A 22,636-nucleotide genomic window follows, 5' to 3' on the forward strand; every position below is an offset into this window, starting at 1 on the left:
GGAACCAATGTACTCTCTCTCTCTCTCCACGCATCCGGCCTTTCTTCTCCATCCACATTTTCCCAAACAGCCCCATCAATATTTCAAACACTCCTTTCTCCCAATTAATTTAAACATATCAATTGGAATCTCATGTGGCCCCACTGCCTTTTGATGTTTCACTGCTCCCCAGAGCCTCCACCACCTCTTCTCCGGTTATAGTCTCTGCAACTACTTCAATTCTGTGATGCTCCTCAACCATTTCGTGTCTTGGGTTTTCCACATTCAGCAACTTCTCAAAGTCCACTTTATCTCATCCAAGATTGTTCATTCTTCACTGTTCTTAACGAGATTCACATGGTTGATGTCCATGGTATTTCTCGGATGACACACATTTATATTTATTTTTAATGTAATTTAGATTAATTGTACTGGCATGGGTACATTTGACAAACTTCTAAAGCTCTATTGTAGAAGGTTATAATGATTTAAAGCTTTCGTGACTGCAGGGATTCATCTTCTTGGTTCTTTCGGTAAAGTCACTGTAGAAGGGAAGTAATAAAATAATAAAAATAAAAGATAATAAAATAATTCTCACGACGTTTCGGCCACAACGCAAGCAGCCGTCCTCAGGTGAAGAATGATTCTATTATTTTATTACTTCCCTTCTACGTGACTTTACCGAAAGAACCAAGAAGAAGGTTATAATGCTTGGAACATACTAATATGCTTGATATAAAAATGTAAATCATATTTTTGTAACATATATATGACGTACCTTCAGGACAGCCAGTCGCTGCTTGTTGTTTTTGGGAACCTTGTTGGTTGGTACCAACTCGATGTCAAAACCATCACCAGAATGGCCGACAATGTCATACTGAAAAAAAACATGAACAGTGAGAGAACACAAGACGCTTATAAACATCACCGATTCTCCTGTTTTGATGGGTTTTCTCATTATTTACAGACTGTCAATTGGAATAACTCACTGCCTCGTTATACAAAATAAATATACCCATTATTTATAGTCTACTGATGTGGTTCATTTTATATTAGAAATAAATATTTATTGTATTTCTCTTGCTAATAATGTCCATAAGCTTAGTGTTATCTTTCATCCAGAGCTATTTTTCACCCTTGCCAGATCTCTTACTTTTATTTATTTGTGTAAATTACTGACATCTGCAATTTTCTCTCCCCATTTATTGCCGAGACCTTAATTCATGCTTTTGTAACTTATTACGTTGATCGCTGTAACTCTGTGCTCTATGGCCTCCATAAATCCAATACTCTGAAACTCCAGGTCTAGAATCATACAACGAAATGTATGACTCACGTGAAAGAAAAATCACATCTTCTCAATTACGTCACCCCTTTATCGGTTCCCATTTCAATCAAGAATCAGCTACACGATTGCAGTCAGCAATATATATAGTTAGCCCGTTAAAGTAAAGACATTTAACTTGGTAATGTAACTCAGAGAGTTGGAAAAAAAGCTGACAATGGCAAGTAGGATGGAAACATCAACAACCAGTTCAGGCTTTTTCCTGGTTAATAACGTGATTGCTCAATCTGTACCCATCTTCTCGATTGAAGTTATGTCTGTGTTAAGAAATCTGGATGGCTTCATGAACAAATCTTTGATGGTAGCCCGAAGGTTTGCAGAGTACCTTTGGTCTCGGAAAAAACAATGTCGTGTGAGCCCACTGCGTTCAAGCAGTGATCAGCCATGGCAGAGGTATTGGTTCTGCCGTAGTTTCAAATCTGCCTTGTGTTCGCGAACACGGTCCGAGACATGTCGTTTCGTTTCCCCAATGTAACTGCTGCCACAGACACAACTTAGTTTGTAGACACCAGGGTATTGCATGTCAGGAATCACATCTTTCCCAGATGGGATCAGGTCACGGATTTTGTGTACTGTGTTGAATCGAACCTGGATCTTGTGCTTGTTCAAGATTTTGGAAATATTTTTGGTAACCCCTGCTATGTATAGCAAGGTGATGGTTTTGATTGGGTCCTCAGATGGTTCTCTACCCATGGTTTGGGATACAGCTTTGTGGAATTGTGCGGTCCGAATATCCATTCATCTTGAGGGCTTGGCGTACGTGCTCCAGTTCACTGGATAGGTGGTGCTGGTCGGAGATGCAATGGGCCCTATGGTGTAGTGTTTTGATGAGGGAATTCTTCTGGGCTGGATGGTGGTGGGAGTCAGGCTTTAGATAGGAATCCGTGTGGGTGGCCTTCCTGTAGGCAGTGTCCTAACGAGCTATCAGGTCTCTTCTCAATCAAAACATCCAGGAAAGGTAGCTTGCCATCATTTCCCACTTCCATGGTGGATAGATGGGTTTATGGAATTGATGTGGTTGAAAAATTGGTTCAGTGCTGACAGGCCATCTGATGAACGTGTCATCTACGTATCTCTTCCACAAGGAGGGACGTAGGATGGATGTCTGGATGGCATCTGTCTCAAATTTCTCCATGAAAAAATTCGCAACCACTGGCGATAAGGGAGAACCCATTGGGGTACCCTCATTTTGTTTGTAGAATGTACCATTCCAGGTGAAGTAAGTGTAGGTAAGGCAGTTCCTCACCAAAGTTGGTACATCAGGATTCAGTCCCTGTTGGACCAAGTCTTCAATGATTGCAATGGTGTCAGGTACAGGTACCTTAGTGAACAGGGAGACTACATTGAAACTGACAAGCAAATAATCTGGAGACATTGATATGTCCTTGATTAGAGACACCAAGTAAGGTGAGTTAAGTACAGCTGAGGTGGTCTTGTCCGTCACTAACAATATTTATTAGGTGACTAAACATCACTAAAATGTGTTAGGTATTAATGACATGGAAATGTAGTTAAGGTTCAGTGTGTATAACTTAATTATTTGCAGTATGTCACACATCTTCCACCAAGGAAAGGATCTCTCCCCCAATTACTCCAGCCTCGAAAGGTTTCCCTGTACCATGGGGCCAATTGTAAGGCCAATTTAACCAACACCAAACTCACCGAGACTTTCCCCTCATAGCCCTGCAAGGCCTCCATGATGAGGCAGGCTGCCTCCATGGCACGTTCCAGTCGCCCGTCCAGGCCATTGAAGCGATACATTGAGCCCGAGACGTCGAGCAGCACACGCAGGCGCTTTGGCTTGACCAGCGGTGAGCCCAGCTGTGGAGAAGTGCAACAACACACACAAAATCAAATGGAAACTAAATATTAATGTTATGAATTGCAAACGACAAACTTCAGCCTTTAAAGACAGATGTTCTGTGTTTTCTCTGGGGGTAAAAAACTATCAATAATTAAAAATAAAGTGAAATTTATTCAAAAGATTTCCCTAACACCCAACTCACCGGTCCATTGACTTCCAAAACCATGAGTTGGTTAGTATGTGATTTTGTAAAAACAGTATATTATTTTTGGATATCAGGACGGACAGATAAGATGGCGACATACAAGTGGTGTTACACCGAAGCGAGCGGGATTTAAAATGAATTTGATACGTTTTATTTTATTTAGTAGTTTTTGCTGTAAATGATATTTGGATCAGATGTAATGCTGCCCTCTATTTTTCTATGCCCCCCCCACCTCCACAATTCCAATTGTAATATTGGCATCATGCCATGAGACAAAGAATCCATTTAGAGAGTTTGCAAGGCAGTGTGCCCCGCAAGAGAACAGCTGCTGAAGGGATTTTTCACAGTACATACTTTCCCATACACGGTTATATATTTGCATGACAGTCAAATTTCTATTTTTTTCATTCTCTGAACTGGATTTAACCAAATCACAAGTAAAACACCAAATTTAACGTGAAATTTAATGACGTTATTTTGTGTGCAGTCACCGGTGAGATTGGGCTGACCATCCACTCGCTACATTTCAGAACCCAGGATTAATAAAGGGTGGCTGTCCATACTCCAATCTAGACTCTCAGGGGTACTGCCTCATAGCTCTGACCTCTGAGCTACCCCCCCCCCCCCCACCTCATTGCTGCCATGTTGCCAATAATCTTGGAATTAAGATTGTTGATTATTTTCGAATGTCATATGGATATATTTTGCCTATGACATCTGGTTAACCATTGTAGATTTGTGCAGATATCTTTATTTTCGGCATTTGATATACATGATACATGTTATTTATGTACAGATGACCTCTATTGGGGTGTCATTTCATTAAGGAGATGCTATCAGTTTAATAGTTGTAAATTTCCTGATTTACAACACAAATGAAACAAAAAGAGACTTTCCTAAAAAAAAAAATTCCGACCCACGAGCCAAAGCTGTTCAAGCCCAAAGCCTGAGTCCAATATATAAACTTCGAGGCCTGAGGCCCGCCTCCTATTCACCTCAGGATCTTGGTCTCCACGGCGTCGGTACACGGCTCGTTCACCTGTAAGACCGTCGATAAGCTTTGCATCGTCCAGCTCTCCCGTTGTCTGGTGACGCAGCCATTGCCGCTCCTTCCCTTTGGCCTGTAAAGTTTCCATCCATTCATGTCAGCGTTAAAACAAGTCGGAGATACGTTTCCCCCGGATATATCCTGCTATGGTACTTATTTGATCAACTCTAAAGGGATGAAGGATTACGTTTACTCCAATTATGAACTGAACTTGCAACCTTCTGATTGCGAGCTGTATTTCTAACCGCTCATCCATCGAGTTGAATTATCATAAGCATAACTTAATCATCATTATCATAATATATGACTGCTCTGTTTTAAATTAACTGCTAAATTAGTTTATCTACATGTCTTGTTGGGCATGGGGTTATTTGACCAGAAGTCACCATATGGGGGGAGGGGGGGGGAGCAGGAATGATGCAGATATCACTCAGCACTCATGTTAACCATACCTGTCAACCCCTTATCAGTGCCTACCTTATTACAGACCAATTCAGACCTTATTGGCCATGTCCTTATAAATCTCAAAGTTCATTGTACAAAGTCCGATTACAAGGGAGAAACACAAAGAGACAACGTGTAGCTTGTGCACATGATCTGTACCGAAAGTATTTTACTTCCCGGATCAAATTTGTCGGCTGCTATGGGGAACGCTACTCTTCAGAGTATAAAAAAATAAGCTATCCCACGACTTGTTTTATTTGGCCGTATGATTGTATTGAAACGGCTATACGCCATATGGACCTGAAAATTCAATTGCCCTGTACAAGAATATGGGTAAACCGTATGGGTTGATAGGTATGTGTTAACTGTAGGCTGAAATTGAACTTGGTTCATCATAACTTGGCGTATCGTGCAGTAACACTAATCACTGGGCCACCATGCCACTGCACCACCCCCGCTCGCCTATAGCAACTCAAAGTGATTTACCTCCATTTTCATTGTTATTGTTATCTCAAACATCTGCATCAGGGTCAACCGAACTGGGATACCTCAAGGCTGTCGAGGATGATGCGTAGGGCTTGCACCTGGCTCCGCACAGCCCCCAGAAACCGCTCGTACATGGCGGCATCATATTCACTCATTCCAATCTCCCGTAACCTACAAGCATTTTACACACAAATCCACACACTGCAGTCATGAAATGAATATTATGGAATTCAAAACCTCCTATGTGTCGGCAGAGGTTATGCAGTGATGAAGAGAACTTTGATAGACAATTACAACTAATAAAAACAAAATCTCTGATAATAACCATATATTACCGACAAGCAGACGACTTGCTCGGACTGTAGCCCGACAAAAATCCACTCGCATTCAGCAACAGCGTCAACACATTCCACTCAGCCTCACACACCATGCACAGTCCACTGGATGGTGTGTGCTAAGGCCCAATGCACGCTTTGCAAGCGGTACAAATATAATCTATCAGGTGACTCCAGATGCCATCAAATGGATTTTCAGACTTAATGTAGAAGTACAACCCAGTTTGTTGCTTTTGAAATACCATTTGAAATAAAAGGGGAGGTTGGCCAAGGTATGCAAAGATAAGTTGTATGGGTATCACTAAAGACATCAAACACATTCCTGCGGAGGGAACTGGGAGGAACGTTGGGTTGCTCAGTCAATGGCCAGGGAAAACGGCGGCGTGGTGTATTCCGCAAATATGGCCGACTGTGAGGGCGGGCACAAGCCGGCGTGAGTAGGTTAAACCACGGGGTGACCAGCCCCTCCCCACACAGGTTTTACTCTACTTACGATGGAGATGCGTTACGACGACCCCATCGTAAGTCGAAAATATCATAAGTCGAAGATGGCCTAGCCTACCCAGGAGTCTTAAAGAATGGTGATAATTTAGCAAAATAGAGCAATTTACAGTACCGTACTGTATAAACTATATACTGTATGTATTTATCAATTACAATACTTTATTGCACAGTTAAATGTAAAGTAAAAAACAAAGTAAATTCTTAGCCTGCCTACATGAACTGCAATTTAATCGAAAGTTTTTTCAGGAAACAATCCTATCTGCTATAAAAACTGTTAACATGCATTGAAGGGATCGTATCGTGGTAACCTTAAAATGAAATCGCTAAAGCTATGTATCATACATGCATTGAACGTATCGTAACGTATCATATTGTACTGTAGTCACCAAGATTCTGTCCGTCGTCTGCATACTTGAACGATGTTAGGTTGTTGATGGCTACATTAACTTAGTTGTTGGAAGAGGAGGATGGCGATGATAAAGTACAGTATCGTATCTCGTACGCTGCTGCGTTTGCCTGCCGCGTGAAATGTAAAATATTTTACTATTTTGTCATATCGCTATCGCCATCTTAAGATCGAAATATCGTAAGTCGGACCATCGTAACTCGGGGACTACCTGCATTAGTCATCTTAGATATGTTGACAACACATTCAGTCTTACAACTAATGAAATGAGCGACAGGATGTTGGTACCTCTCCTTGAAGACTTTCTCCGCCAACGCGCGTGCTGCCCGTTTCACCTCCTCAGGGACAGCGTCCTTCTCTGCCTGGGACACCTGACAAGCAGAGGCGCGAGTGAAAAGACACTCCACTTTCAAGGACCGTAATCTTTCTCAGGATAGCGGTTAAATGCAAGGTTTCCGAGTGCACTTTTCATCTAACTGTACATTACAAATACACAAGGCAATACCTTAATGATAAGGGCCTAATCATGTGGACCACTGCAAGCTAAAGAGTAGAAATCTTGATTTGAGGCTTTCGTGACTGCAGGAATTCATACTCTGGTTCTTTTGGTAAAGTCACGTAGATAGAAAATAAAAATAATAGATCACGACGTTTCGATCGCAACAACAAGCGATCGTCTTCAGGTGAAAGAAACAGACTGCTGTGGACTGCTTGTTGTTGTGATCGAAATGTCGTGATCTATTATTTTTATTTTATTATTTTTTATTTTCTATCTACGCGACTTTACCGAAAGAACCAAAGAGTACTAAACAGTAGTATTTAGCAATGTAATAGTGTAACAGTATTTTTTTTACCACAATACACAATGATATGAAAGGCAGTCAAAAAAATTCTGAAAATACCTTATTTCTCAAAAGTACAGGTCATACGAAACTATACTTTTACAGTTCTACAATATAAGCCCTGTTCATAGCAATCACTGATTGCTGCTTTTTTTTTTTATTCCTGAATGCCCTGTGCAATTGCTTTGGTGACCTCACACTTTTGTCTGTCGCATGTACAAGTTGTTCCAGGTCACAAAACCAAATGCCCTGAATGTGAAGAACACGATTTCTTGGCAAAAAAAGCAAATGCTACTTACGTAGATGCTCCATATATGTCTTGTCTAATTCGAGTAACAGAAACAATAATCTTACCTGGTGTACAGTGTGGCCAGCATCCAACCTGTAGGGGCCTCCCTTTCCACCCAAGCCTGCAGTGTCTCTGCCACCTGCCCACACAATGAATCCGCTTGCTTGTATTCATCATGCAACTATGTAACCTTGAGCAATCGCCAGCATTGTACAATTCATTTACAAAGATGCGGATAACAACCGCACAGGTGGAAAATAAATAAAATATCTGGTGTGCGACTGCTGCTACGAACACAAAACCACAAACGATATAACTTTTTTTGCCCTGAAGATAAATTGGAAGGCAGTGGGTGCATGGACAATTCACCAACACTCTTGACAAAACAATGAAATGGCTAAATCACTTAGAACTGAATCTCTAATTTTCGCTCTTCGTTGAACATGCGATATAATCAGTACATTTCTGATGAATGATATGCAGCATAATATGGTATCGAATTAATCAACGTACATATTATACATTTTACATGGTGAACGATGATTATTCCATGCGAGAGCAGTGTTAATGGCTGCAGGCTTATTTACCTGTTCCCCCAGCCCACGTGTTGCCACCAACATGGGGATCATTGCTGGGGTCGGTACGGCCATGCTTGGGGGCAGAGACATCTTCTCCACTGTCTCTCTGCACGGTTACCTATGCACACAGCCAAACATCAACAGGGTTACCACTTATTAGTGTCACATTGCAATGATATAGCGACTTATATTTTAGCTTATTCACAAACATATTTGAACAAAGTTTACGCATGGCATAGGAAAGGCGGCATGACCCTGGGACTCATGTGCAATACAGTACAGGTGACCCCCGACTTACGACGGCTTGACCTGCGACCCCCCCACTTTTACGACCTTTCTTATAGTAAGACCCCACAGCAACGACCAAAACTCGTATCTACGCCCGCCTAAAGACTGCTACCGATGCCGAGTCGATTTGTGACGAGTATGCGTATTTCATGCGAGTAAGCAGTCTATATAATAACACCCCCATTGACCACTATACATCAAATAGTTACCTCCATGTATAGATGTAAATTTATCAACAACACTGCTTCTGAGTTTGCTAACCCCAATATGTATCCTTGAGCTACGTTGGTATAATTTTCTGCTTATGCGATGGTTGATTCAGCATTCTAAACTTTACTCACAAGTGTTATGGAGCTTAAAACCACAGTGGCTATTTAAACGTTGGGCTCACACGAGCCCATCGGTTAGACCACCAGTTAAAAACATGTGTTCATAAAAATGCGGTGAGACTATTGGGGTATACTTGATATAAAATACATTTTTACTCAGGTCAGTTGCTCTTACCTGCAAGGGAGAGCCCTCTCCTCGGCCAATCATATTTCTCCACTCAAGCAAAGAGCGTTCCAAACTAGCCAATCCAATCTCCCAGAGGCGAACACGTCCCCCTGTATCTACAGTAACCAGACGTTCATTTCCAGCCACTGCAAATAGGAAGCCGGCATCTGAAACTCGAGATAGCCATGACGTGTAGGGCGAAATGAAGTCAGAACTGCATACGCACATACACACATAACATTTTTCAGTCTGTCCATCTCTCTGTTACAGAATTTACTTGAGTAAGTTTCATTCCATATGGGCAAGTGTGTACTCATGATGAGTGAAAAAAATCCCAGGACCCATTGTATTGCAATTGTACACCTAAACAATGCAATTTGGATTCAGCAATGCTGCTATAAATATTAAAAAGTGGAACTACCAGTTTTCTAGGCAAAAGGCTGCCATTCTGCCAAAAGTGGACATATCAAAAAAATTAATGCTTTAAGCAACAATGTCATTGCGATTTTAAACATTATTTGTGTAAACCAGTCATTCTTTTGACAATTGTTTTTATATGAAGTCCCCAATAAGACTACACCACTCCAGAGATACACCGACACATCTACACTAGTTCAGGGATTACCTTGGCACGGGGATGTATTTCACCTTCTTGGAGCTGAGGTCTGTTATTTCCAAATATCCAGCACAACTCGGATGTTTTGTCTCTGTACAACAAGATAGACTGCAAATGAGACAATATTGATTCATAAACCCTTTGGTAAGGAAATGTGTAGGTTTCTAGCAACTGAAACAATACATACATCTGTAAACACCCATGCTAAACGAGCAGGGAAAATGCATTGGTTTAACTCAGCAGCGGCCAAAGCTTATAACAATTTTCATCATGGCTCATTACAAGTAAAACTCCACTAGGAATTCTAACATTAAAAATGAATAACTTATACCAATAGATGGCAATATTACACTGTATCATACTCGACAGTGGTGATAGTTGGTCACACAGCTTCTGGTGGATTGGGGAGCTTGCTGAAATCCACTAAAATGGATCATAGTGCTTGCTGTATTGGACACCGCTGGTTTAACCAACGTCTCCATTTCAGTTTTAGTATGTAAAAACTGTAAGCGTTGGTCTACGAACCTTAAGATTTGTGTAGCTGTTTGAGCATCGTTATTTGCTTCTACTTAAAATGTGTTAAATGCAACTCACTACCAACACGTTCATATCCAGAGTCTGAAGTGGTGCATCCTCTATGAGGAACCATGCATACCTGGTGCATAGAGTTTGCTTGTGGGGACGAGGTCAGTTGGTAGGGCCCGCACAATCTGATTGGTCGCTGGTAAAAAGCAGCAGCTGCTATGAGGGAGGGCAGACGAAATTTCTTCCTCCCGACTCCACGCGTGAACCTCAATGGGGGACTGTCCAACAGAGGGAAGTAAAAAAAAATGTTTTGACTTTCGGTTTTCATCAGTTTCCACAAATGCATTAAGCAAATTTCAGCAAATTTGCATATATATGCAAGGAAAAAAAAACTTTCATAAAATATTAGTGACGTGGCAATTTTTCAGAAAATAAATATTCTCTAATAAATGATAAGTACATAAGAATTATTGAAGAGTTATCACGTCCTATCAAAACATGATTAAGATGGTTCGTCTTATTTAGTTATCTGCCAAATGGCAGATCTTTGGCTCAAACTCCCTCCATCCTGGAACTCCCTCCATCCAGGAAGAAGGGAAACGGATGGTTAGTGCATTCAATAAATGAATAGTACCATTGCTACCTATGTCTACCGCAGTGTGGAATGAGACTTGAACCCCTGTTGGGATCTTTGTTATTAACATATTTAAGACATGAACAAAACATGTAATTTTGCATATAAGGTGTTTAAATACCTTGACAACTGAAAGCACCTTCCATGGCATTTCATATAAAATATTAAAAGGGAACCCCCCCCTCCAGTGGCAGCTGTCCCTGTGCAGCGCAAGGTGACTCAACACCGGCTTAATGGGAGGCATTAAGTCTGCCTATAGAGGTGCGATGTTGCTATGCGTAATCCCAATTCAATAATTTGCGAGCAATTGTTTTACATGGCAACTGTAGAGCATGGCATGGCACACAATAGCCGACGTCAAGGGATCTTTAAAGTCCACTGTCAAGCAGATGATGCTTATCATTTTATGGTTATTACACCCGTAGTCTTCTTGGTCCTTTCGGTAAATAAATTAATAAAAATATGACATAATAAAATAATAAAAAATAAACATAATAAAATCAAAATTGTCACGATGTTTCGGCCACAACGCATGCAGCCATTCTCAGGTGAAGAAACAGAGCTGTCAGAAAGACAGCGTCCCAAATTCGACAGCTCTGTTTCTTCACCTGAGGACGGCTGCTTGTGTTGTGGCCAAAACGTCGTGAGAATTTTAAATTTTTATTATGTTTGCAAAAGGCGGCGGCCACGCTACCATTGAGCCACGTTCCATGCTTTATTTGTTGTTTGCTATATGAGAAAAATGTGAGAATCTTACCGTGAGCTCGGGAAATCCCAGGAGAAGTGTGGCATACGTGGAGTGGTCAGCCAGGAGGCGATTGGGACATGTCACCCGTTCCCCCAGAGCCGCGCTCAGGTTTTCAGATGGAAGCTCCTCGCAGGACAATGACACTGGCCTAGTTGAGCTCCTGTCTAATGGGAGGGTTCAAATCACAATCATTAGGAATGTGCTTATACTACTGTTGTGAGTAGGTGCGAGATGTTGAAGCCAATCATTGATATTATAGCTATCGCAAATGCACGAATAAAAATAAGTCGTTACACGATTATCGATGAACGAATTCCACCAAAACCATGTACAATGGTTTGTTGCGATATTGATCAACAGACAGAAAGGCACCTGTAAGTGAGGACACTTTCCTTAAAATAAAAGCTTACTTTGTTTTGTTTAACTTTTATTTTTTCAATTCAACAATTGCCTTTTTTTTAACTTGGGGGTGGGGGCATACAAAGCAACATGGGGAGGGAAGGGGTGGGAGAAAGGGAGAATGAGGGAGGAGGTTGAGGATGTGGAGCAGGGTCGCCCAAGGCCAACGTCGGGGATGGGAGATTGGGAGCAGTGGGTGTGTGTTTATACGTGTGATTATGTGTCTGTGTGTTTTGTGTATGCGTGTGTGCAAAAAGTTCAAGCGTTTGTGTTTTTAACGTTGTGTTGGTGCTATTAGATGTTTAACATGTGTACAATGCATATAGACTGTTCACATAACTGAATATATGTGCAGCATTAAGTACAATTAACTCTAAATTTTTGGAATGGTTGTTAAAAAGAACATTTATGACTCAGTGCCCATTTGACTTCACGAAAGTTAAACAAAATGTACTTTTAGAAGCAATAATGTATTTTTAAACAATGAATCTGGCTTCCAGCCGAGCTGAAGTGAGCTTTGCATTATCTGTGTTTTTGTTTTATCCGAGTCGCCCCTCACCACGATTATCCCAGATAATTATTTTTCATTAATTGCAATAAATTGTAGGTCTACATCTTACACTATTCAAAAAAAGAGTTTATGGGTTTTTGTTACATTAATATAACTTGTTTTTTTATTAAAAGAAAATGTGTTTTCAATCCGTTTTTTTTCACGCAAATTCCTTCAGTTTGGATTTCTATTGAGAGAACCAATTCTATTATTGAATGTGAAAATATATATTTTGAATTCTGCACTAATCTCTCATTACTGCATACTGCCAATGTATTTACTATCTCACACAGCGCTAAATGATGAACCATGATGTACACGGGTCACTTTGCTGTTAGTCTACACAATTGCTACCAGTCCACGTCGCCCAGTCATTCTACGCTGTGCATGCTTCGCCATGCGAACCAGTGGGGGTTCGTGAGGACATGCGGCCAAAGAGCAAAGCACACTTAAAAAGAAAAGTGATTTAATCTTAAGTTGTGTGCAATTGTGGAGCTAGTGGGGAAAACATGGCATGCATGTTTTTTCTTTTCGATTTAAAGCTTTCGTGACTGCAGGGATTCATCTTCTTGGTTCTTTCGGTAAAGTCACGTAGAAGGGAAGTAATAAAATAATAAAAATAAAACACAACGTCGTGAGAATTATTTTATTGTGTTTTATTTTTATTATTTTATTACTTCCCTTCTACGTGACTTTACCGAAAGAACCAAGAACATGTTTTTTCTGTTTAGGATTTTTCTTTTCTTGTTTCTGTGGCAATCAATATTTTTCATAAAAGTAGTTTTTGGGTCAGATCGTGTAAATATAAATATGTCGTTAAACCCACCACCCGACAAGGCCAATTAGTAAGATTATTATATTTTCCTATTAATGCTCTCTATCTCTAATAAGACATACCAATTCATGTTGCAGGGAATAATACTGACGTTTATAGCATAGTGATGACAGTGATGCAATTTCAGTGATATAGATATCATTGCACATATCCTATAACCGTCACGCAATTTATTCAAAGAGTCCCATGTTATAGTTAGAGGTCCACAGCTTCCAATTGATATCCTGGTCTAATAAATTGTGTCTCCTGGCAGGAGATGCTAACAAGCCAGCAGTGTAGGAACAATAGCTGAGGAACAATACAAACAACACATTTAGTTTTTCAGTCGTCAGGTTTGTTCTGGATAACAATGGAATATGAACCAGCACAACATACACATTCACGTGTTAATCGTAATCCAATACTTTTTGATCTGCAAATATGTCGATGGTATCTGTTCCAACTCAAAAGAAAAAACGAAAACCGATCGGCTCAGAGGCAAGCGAATCAAATAAGACATTAACCATGCACCCGATGTATTAGAATCAATAAAGACACATTAACATAGCCACATTTGAATATGCTATAGTAAAAGGAGAATACAACGTTTTGCATTGAAATTTGAGCAGTTTAATTTAGAAAATAATTTACTCATATCCATAAAATATTTCAAACCCTTGATTTGTTCAGTTGAGTTCTAAGCATTGAGAATGTCAGACAGGCCAGGCTTCGTGTGCGTGTGTCTTTGTATGCATTCCGGGAGCACAGTACTTGTGAGCATGCCGAAGCCCAAGCTGACGGGCTCCTCCGAGATGGGTTTTAGCTGGTACACAGCCTCCGCTCCTGTCGCGCTGGAGCCATGCCGCACGAGCAGGAACTTCCTGCACAATGAGATGAAGGTGGTTGCACGTGACCATGTGTCCATGGATATACATGCACAGTACAATCAAGCCAATGTACACAAATGCAAAACACGCAAGACCCTGAAATTGCCAAAGCAGCTGCTTGTTGTGTTTCACTGGATTTCTATTTGTACTTGTGCACCACTGCCAATGCGGTATCAACAAACTATTTGTTTTATTTTGTGTAAACTTGATTTGATGATCTCTTTTCATGGAACTTGTCAAGTAATGTACTTGGTTGCAGTTTCTGCGAGTCAAAAAGCTTTCACCACCCCTGCCGTAGAGGGTGGTCTTGCTTGGGTAGAGCAAACCATATAAGTAATGTGGCTGGGCAAATATTCAGAGCAAGGGTAAATCTACACGTAACTATTAATTACCTTGCTGCTGTAAGATGATATTTGCCTGAAAAAAAACTGACGTAACAATACGTCTTGCTGACTGAGTACAAATAACCGAAAGACCTTAACACATTCATCAATAACACACTACCTGTGTGACCTTTTTTGAACCCCACTGTGCACATTATGCAATCACATATGCTGTAAATTGACACAGTTAATTGGTTACTTCTAACATTTGTTTTTAGCACTATTTTATACTACATGTGTGTGAAATGTCTGCATACATTGTCAGGCTATGGAATGCAATGGTATGCACTATAGAAGCCAGACATCTGTGATTGCTCTAACAACAAGATTATTGATTTGCGCCTTCATCATATAACATCCATGTTACTCACCGGTTAGATTTACTCTCCACCAGCAGCCAGTGGTCCTGGGAGACCAAAAAGAGGGATGAAATGTTGATGGGGAGGGCGATGGATGTGACCACTCCTTTGTCAACATGCAGCAAGTCCAGCACATTCCTGTTACACACACAGCCACACAAGACACAAGTCCACACACAACATGTCTTTCTAATTCAAATGTTTGACAAATAAAAGCAAAACGTTATTTCAGTCTCTATCATATAAAGGCTGATTTAACATTTTCAGTAAATGCTCGCTGGTACATCATTGTTCTGATCCAGTTATTGTATGTGCAATAATAAGTTACACAACTGTATAAATCCACTTCTGGATGAAGGCTTCCACACGCTGCGTCAGTTGTGGGAGTTGTCTGAACATACATCACCATGCTGGTCAGTATGGTTTGGTAAAAGGGGCAGTTCCAAGACTAGTTGAGATATCACTTTCCATCATAGTTGGCTGGAACAGGAATCAAACTCAGGTGGTCAAGATCTCATCATTCTCCCTATTATTTCCTAAGTATATGAAGTGAGATTAATTAAGGTGAATAGGCCACTGCATCATACACACACCGAATTGTTCATAATAAGCTAATATACTACGATTGGGATTCAAACAGTGCACATTTCCACAGATCCTTTGAACATGATATGTTACGTCCCTCAGTGAAACTCAAATCTATAAGTCAATGTGGAAAATATTCTCTGGTTTAAGTCATGCTACTTACCCATTCTCTTTGTAAAACACAATCCAGTTTTGATGAGAGAATTCTTTTGCCATGCAATACATCTCCTAAAAATAGGACGCAAAAAGACACAAGTGGTTGCAACATTCTGAATCAAAATCAGCACCTGCATATGTGAAAATATGCCGACATTGCATTGTGTGCGACTGATCAGACCAATCACTGACACTCGTGTATGTGCATGTTTGTGTGTGAGCACAGTACTTGTTCTAAGCTTTTGTACTAATTTCTACGACACAACTATATTTACATTTTAAATCACAGGTATAAAGGAGAACTCAAAAACCAATCCACAATCCAAGTGACAAAAAAAACTCAACACGTTTATCAATAATCCAGCACGGGTTTATCTCAGGAAGACTTTAAGTCTCTTCTTAGGGCAACCGCTGCCGACTTTGCACACAGCAGTACCCCCCTGTGACTCTTATTCACTCTGCAGTGGTTGAGGCCCACCCTGGAGGTGAATGAAGGTTCTATACGCCACAAATCAGAGGCGCCACGGTGGTGAGATGTTAACTACTTCACCTGGTATGATCGGTTGTGGGTTTGATCCCAACCCTGACGCCCGTATATTTGGAGTTTGCATGCTCTCCCCGTGGTTGTGTGGATTTTTGTCCGTGTCCCCCGGTTTTACCCTCCAAATTTAGAAACACGCGTTCAAGAAAATTTGGCTGCTATACATTTCCACATAAGCCACTTCGTTGAGCTATCATTTGGGATAGCCAGGTCGTTTCTGAAAGAGAGCTAAAGCGCTCAGTGAACCTTACCTAGTCAAATAAAAAATTAACCCGTAAAAACAAAGTTTTTCACTATAAATCCTTTATATGCGTGGCGGCTAGAGTCCTCTCGTCCTCTGGCTTGAGATAGCTGCCACCTATGGGTCAGATGATTGTCTGCCAGCATTAAGCAATTGGTAATTAAATATTTTTAAAAAATTCCCTAAACAGTGTAAAATTTTGGAAAAAATATTTCACAAAAATTAATTGTCACGCACAACGAGTCTGTGTGGAAAATGTCAGCTCGATTGGATCACGGGAAGTGGGTTAAAAACGACCGAAAGATTTGCACTGTCGTAAGCAAGCAAGCACGCAAGCACGCAAGCAAGCAAGCAAGCGAACTTAATATAAAGGATTTAAAAATAGTTTGTTAATAGTTAGTGTGAATGTGTTTGCACACAGTCATGTGGACACTTGCCTGTGCCTGCTCCTGTTTGCTGGACCACCATCTCTGACCCCGTGGGCGTGGTGAGTCCTGCTCCTCGGGCCAGAGCAGCAGGCGGTGCACCGTGTCCGCTTCTGGAGCAAGCAGCAGCACCAGGCCACTCTAGCACACACCACCAATCCAGCAGCATCACATCCATCACGTCAGCATCTCACTACTGTGATCACAAAACACAAGACAACCCTGGGACACCCCTGTTAACGAGAAGTTTCATTTCAAGGGATTTTCCAGGTGAAATATTTCAAAAAAATTCAGTCACATTTCAGGGAGAATTTTTTTTTCAATTTACAATCCACGAATAACAACCGTGTAAAAATATTTTGCCTGGTGCCTATAAATACGTCCTATTTTATTTTAAAACATTTGTCCTGCATCCTCATTTTGTTTCATTATTATACATGCGTTATGTTTACATTTCATGTTATTCAATCTTTTCATTGAAATAAAAAGAGCAACATGAACATTTGTTGATTTTAGCCACACAATAGGGGCATATTTTCATCCATTGTTTGGTGCCACTGGAGGGGAATTTCTGGCCAGATCAGTTCATATCTTTTGATGGAGGTTCCGAGCTGTGTAAAGTTTAGTCCGAAGCCCAAATGTTGCATTGCAGTAAACATGGACATTCTACCCAGTCAAGCTGCTTCTTTTCATCTAGGGCTATTGCAAAGGCCTCGCTCAGTGTGAGTGAGGTTGATATAACATAGATTGCCTTTAATTAATCTTGCTTGGTCTTCATGGATTATGAAAGGCAGTATCATTTTGAAGACTTATTGGAAAGGCTTGAGTGAATATTTTTTAGGCAGTGTTGAGGAGCAACATGTGTCTGTAGTTAGCAATGTCATCTGTTGTTGTTTTCAGTTTGTGGATGACGGTCACTAGCCTGTTGCATGGATGACAGAAGGGATCAGGTCCAATTGGGAGAGTCCATCCGATTCCAGTTTCTTCCTCACAGGATATGCCTGGGCTGCTGTCGTAAGTTCTGCTTCAGGCGATGGGTGCCACAAGACGCTCCCCATCTGATGTATGGGATTTTATATTTGCCCGGTCCAGGTTAAACGACTCAAACTGTTTGGCAGATTTGCAGAAATTTGAAACAAAGTTTGTTTTTTAAAAATATACGTAGAATATGTGGTGGAAGCTGGCCATACCTTTTTCTCAAGCATCAGCACTTGGCCACCCAAATGAGAACCGAGAGGGGCCACAGAGACCAAGGGCTGCCAAATGGTTACACCAGCACGCGGGAAAACCTCAGCCAAATCCACGTGCCTCAGCAGAGGCTCACCGCGGCTGCCCAGTCGCAGCGCGTACAGGCCCACAGGGTTGCACGTTGCCACATACACTGTGGTAGCCTCCACATCTGCTCACACGCTCATTGAACACACGATGCATACATTTGAGTGCAATGCCCGTGCTGGTGTCACATGTGATTTTTACGACACAGTACACAACAGGGCTTTCCCTTGTGAAAATTAACACCGGAGGACCAATGTGTTTTATCACCACTAAATTTGGGAGATAAATTTAACACTGAAACTACCCTACAAACGATGCTTCTACTAACATTGTATACTGTTGAACTTAGTTCACACCGTACATAGCCAACCGTGCTAACAGGAGGTGCGCAGGGGGCGGGGGAACGACAACAACTGAACAGAAAAAGCCGTTTTAATGATATTCCAGTCATCAGAGAGCAAATTAGTGCCTTGTGGACTAGGGAATGCCAATATTAAATAAGAACGTGCGCAGAGGTCTGGCTCACACCTGTGGGGGCTGCAGAGCTCACAGCTATGTCGCACGCCATGTTGGCTTCGTGTAGCTTGAGGCTCCAGCTCGCCTCCTCCTCCGAGAAGTGCAGGCCCCGGGGATCCACTCGCTCTGCAACTTGAGGCTGTGCTGGCTGCAGTGCAGGACCCTGCAGTGACCACAAAAGCAGCCAAGCGACAGCCCTTGACACTTCAGCTCCCACACAAAGCTCTGTACGTTATCTATAACAGCACACGTTCCAAAACAGACACTAAACAACCGTGAAATTACAGCATGCCTACTACAAGATAAGTACTCTGATAATATACAACCATGATGGTGATACGTGAAGTAAATGATACCCAGCCCAGAATAAGTATTCAATTCATGGAGTCAAATTTTTTGTTCTAATGGCAATGTAGGATAATAGGAGTCGTGGAATCTCCAGTATTTTCTATGCAGAATTGCCAAGCTTGAAATTTCCCTGGCGATTGCGGAATCACCACTGGAATCCCGTTAATTTGAAAAACAGATTCAGTATCGGCTTTCAGACGAACGAGGATTCTTTTACAGTCTAGAAATTGTCGAGAGTTCACATGGGTCACCAAAGCACAGACAAGGGGCTGGCGTGTGTGCGACGTCCGTACCAAAACAGACACAGTTCTCTTCTCTGTGAAACACTGCCTCCACGGTTGGTCTCCACTGGGCTGTCCACCTACCTCCCAATGTCCTATCAATTTTGGGGGAGGTAAAGGGAGCCTGGAAAAGGAGATAGGAAAGGAACAACACTTAACATATAATACAGGTGCACTGATTACACAAAATATTTTACATTTTATATTGTGCTTTCTACCATGTAACACAGCTGCAACATTAAGTTTGGATGCCAAGGTCTATTTATACTCTTTGGTTTTTTCGGTAAAGTCACGTAGGTGAAATTAAATAAAAATAACTAAATCACGACGTTTCGGAGGCAACACAAGCTTCCGTCATCAGGTGGGACAACCACAGCAAAACATTTTACTGTAGTGGGCAGAGACAGCTGTATGTGACAAGCGATTATATAGGGTAATAGCAAGGGAGGGATGCATTGGGGGGGGCGGCGTGTGGAGTCGGGGGCGGGGGTTTAAGCTGTTGTCGTTATTGTCACATACAGCTCTCTCTGCCCACTACAGTAAACATTTTGCTGTGGTTGTCCCACCTGATGACGGAAGCTTGTGTTGCCTCCGAAACGTCGTAATTTAGTTATTTTTATTTAATTTCACCTACGTGACTTTACCGAAAGAACCTAAGAGTATGGATCCTTGCAGTCACGAAAACTTCAAATCTAGAAGGTCTATTTAGTATGCTCAGTGTAAAGGGGCAAACTTCCCATGAATGACTGCACTTGTCAACATCTGAAAGGTTTCACTGTGCCAGCTCTGGCGTATTGATTCCACTCACTTCAGTTCCTAGTTTAATCGAGTGATATAGATATCAGGAAACATTCAAATGGCAACCCATCATGTCTAGTTCTGCTTTGCTGCATGTGTTTGAATACTAGAATCTCAAAGTTACTGGCTCAATATGCTCCATATTAACATCTTGTGTTACTCACATAATCCAGTGCACATTCTAACTCTGTGAATGGAAAAGCTATTTGGGTATGCACTTGTTGTGACAAAAGTAAAATTATTTCATTTTAAAGGATTCCATATGCTTTTCAGTACTCTTCAGTGAGAAAATGTTTCGCACAATTTGAGAAATGTCTGAGCACAAGGAGCATAACAATTGTTGGTACGTAAATATTATCAACATAATGCGCAAACAAATTGTTGTATGCACTCGGAGGCAAGGGCTAAACCCGTACAATAATTCCACAATTTCAACGATGCATGTCTGCAGCTGAATGGGCATGAACATGCGTGGCTCTGCCCGTGCTATGTCACTAATCCAGTCTTTCCACCTATTTCTGGTAAAAACAAAATCCTGCAGATTTTCTGGATATTCACCTACCAGAAATTCGGAGTAGCAAACGACTCTTATGGATGACATCGCATCAGATGTATTTTAATGTAGTGGGTGTACAAGGTTACGTAACCTACATTTTATCCTGGCCAACTACGTGTGGAGTTTGGTGTTCCACTTCGTTGTCAGATTAAGAGGCCTAATGTCATTGGCAGGCTTGCAACAGCCACATAACCGTCCATGTGGGCTGGCACACTAGGAAGAATCATTCATTTGAGAAGCTTGACGACACAGTATATGTGAAGCAATGTTGGTTGACAAAAGGCTTAAGGCAGAACAATGGATTGCTTAGGTCATTTGCACATGGGCTACATTGCATCCACGGTTTAAAGGTGCTTATGAATTTGAAGAATGCAGGCATGAATTAAACTTTAAGCTACGAGGTCCCTCCCAAGCCCCTGTTGGTGACCATGTGGTGGCCAGACCTCAGGGAGGTATGCCAGACATTGACCAACATTTTGCACAATGTTTGATTGTGGTTGCACAATCATTAATGATTATGTATTTGAAAATGCTTGTAACAAGTGGTTGTCTTAGTGTAAACTACTGCATTTAAATTATAATGAATAGGCTTCCACCCTCATTTCCATTCCTCTGTGTACGGTCATGTATTTAATGTATGTATATATTTTTTAGTGTTCAGCACTAATAACCAGACAGTTTGCACTGTATTAAATATTTCCTACAATCAGTTGATGAGATTTTCCATTAATCTAAAATGCTAAATGAACATTCAAGAACAAAGTGGAGGTAATTTCAACCAATGCCGTTTCATCACTAAACCTTGCTATCAATTCCCGACTCTAGATGCCAGCAATATGTTAGTCAACACCAAACCTTCATGGGATTATGATTCCAAGCTATCAATTAGTTTAAGTAGAGTGCACATCTCAGTGTTTTTCAAAAAAACAAGAACAGTAAAAACCAAACTAACAATAAACACATCTGCACATTGAAATATGTTCTCAAGGAATGATCAAATTTACGTGGTTCATGATATTTTCTAAGATCAATGATGGAAACAAGTTGGAGAAAAAAAGATTTTGACATTTTAGTTTGAATAAAAATTGCACATTTATTTCAAAATTAGCATCCAATACATTGCAAAACATATTTATAGTGCTAGGGCATTTGGCATCAAGGAACAATGTTTTATATTTAAAAATGTTCATCAGATGTTATTAGACAGTAAACTCTAATACACACATTTAGGCAGTAAAACTTGATTGTTTTCCAGTTCACAATGTTTCTCAGATAATTATCATTGCAATTATCTAGATTGTGTTTTCCTCGACTCTGGCAGACAAGGTACAATAAGACAAACACACTGCAAAGATTCTTCCCGAAATGTGATAATATACCACCAACATACATCACACGCCTAATTTCCACAGACTTGCTTAATCATAAGGTATCTCTCCAATTTAAGCTGAAGCCATGGGATTGACTCAACGTATCCCGTCTGGCAATACATTTTCTCTTTCATTCATCTCAGCTTACTCTTTGGCCAGCTGCACGTTGGCAGGGTGTGCGCCTGCAGGGATGCCGTGCTTGTGCAGGGTAGAGAGGATCATGTCGCGCGCCTCGGGGCTGTAGGCATCGAAATCAAAGACGCTGCGCACAGCGCCCCACAGCCCATCGTCTGGGAACATCTGCAGCACAACACACACACAGCATATACATGAATACAGAAAGATAGCTACCACTAAGTGTATTAATCGCAGCGCTTTCAGATGCGCTTCTGCGGGCCGTCTGGAACGCTCTTCCTTCCAATATTAGGAAGCCACTGGAGCGATGCACTTTTAAATCTAGATTGAAAACTCATTGCTTTAGAACAGTTTTTTGTGTTTAGTTTGTCGTCCTTCCCCTGCGTTGCAAAATAAGTTCAACATACATACATTAAATCATTGATTAGACTCTTTCTGAATTGCCC

The 22,636-nt window shown here is 41.1% G+C and overlaps 1 protein-coding gene across 3 annotated transcripts in view; it reads right to left on the reverse strand.

The window, feature by feature from the left end:
* The window catches only part of VWA8 (von Willebrand factor A domain containing 8), a 51,790-nt gene that overhangs the window by 5,401 nt on the left and 23,753 nt on the right, over positions 1–22,636 (reverse strand). The window contains exons 26-44 of one of the 3 annotated variants that reach the window (XM_061555351.1): positions 22,204–22,355; positions 19,344–19,455; positions 18,715–18,865; positions 18,102–18,310; positions 16,924–17,052; positions 15,712–15,776; positions 14,976–15,101; positions 14,106–14,215; positions 11,581–11,735; positions 10,320–10,467; positions 9,674–9,755; positions 9,058–9,262; positions 8,275–8,383; positions 7,753–7,826; positions 6,845–6,927; positions 5,374–5,482; positions 4,329–4,454; positions 2,987–3,145; positions 758–856 (exon numbers count right to left, since the gene is read on the reverse strand). In XM_061555351.1, the coding sequence (XP_061411335.1) occupies positions 758–856; positions 2,987–3,145; positions 4,329–4,454; positions 5,374–5,482; positions 6,845–6,927; positions 7,753–7,826; positions 8,275–8,383; positions 9,058–9,262; positions 9,674–9,755; positions 10,320–10,467; positions 11,581–11,735; positions 14,106–14,215; positions 14,976–15,101; positions 15,712–15,776; positions 16,924–17,052; positions 18,102–18,310; positions 18,715–18,865; positions 19,344–19,455; positions 22,204–22,355 (2,403 nt within the window). Of the gene's footprint in view, positions 1–757; positions 857–2,986; positions 3,146–4,328; positions 4,455–5,373; positions 5,483–6,844; positions 6,928–7,752; positions 7,827–8,274; positions 8,384–9,057; positions 9,263–9,673; positions 9,773–10,319; positions 10,468–11,580; positions 11,736–14,105; positions 14,216–14,975; positions 15,102–15,711; positions 15,777–16,923; positions 17,053–18,101; positions 18,311–18,714; positions 18,866–19,343; positions 19,456–21,770; positions 22,356–22,636 lie in introns of those variants that run through there. The other 2 variants (XM_061555352.1, XM_061555353.1) reach the window with 2 other exon arrangements.

Source organism: Lethenteron reissneri, chromosome 21, assembly GCF_015708825.2.
Source record: "Lethenteron reissneri isolate LAM-NWPU_2019-01 chromosome 21, ASM1570882v1, whole genome shotgun sequence".
In the NCBI taxonomy this organism is placed as follows: Eukaryota; Metazoa; Chordata; class Hyperoartia; order Petromyzontiformes; family Petromyzontidae; genus Lethenteron; species Lethenteron reissneri.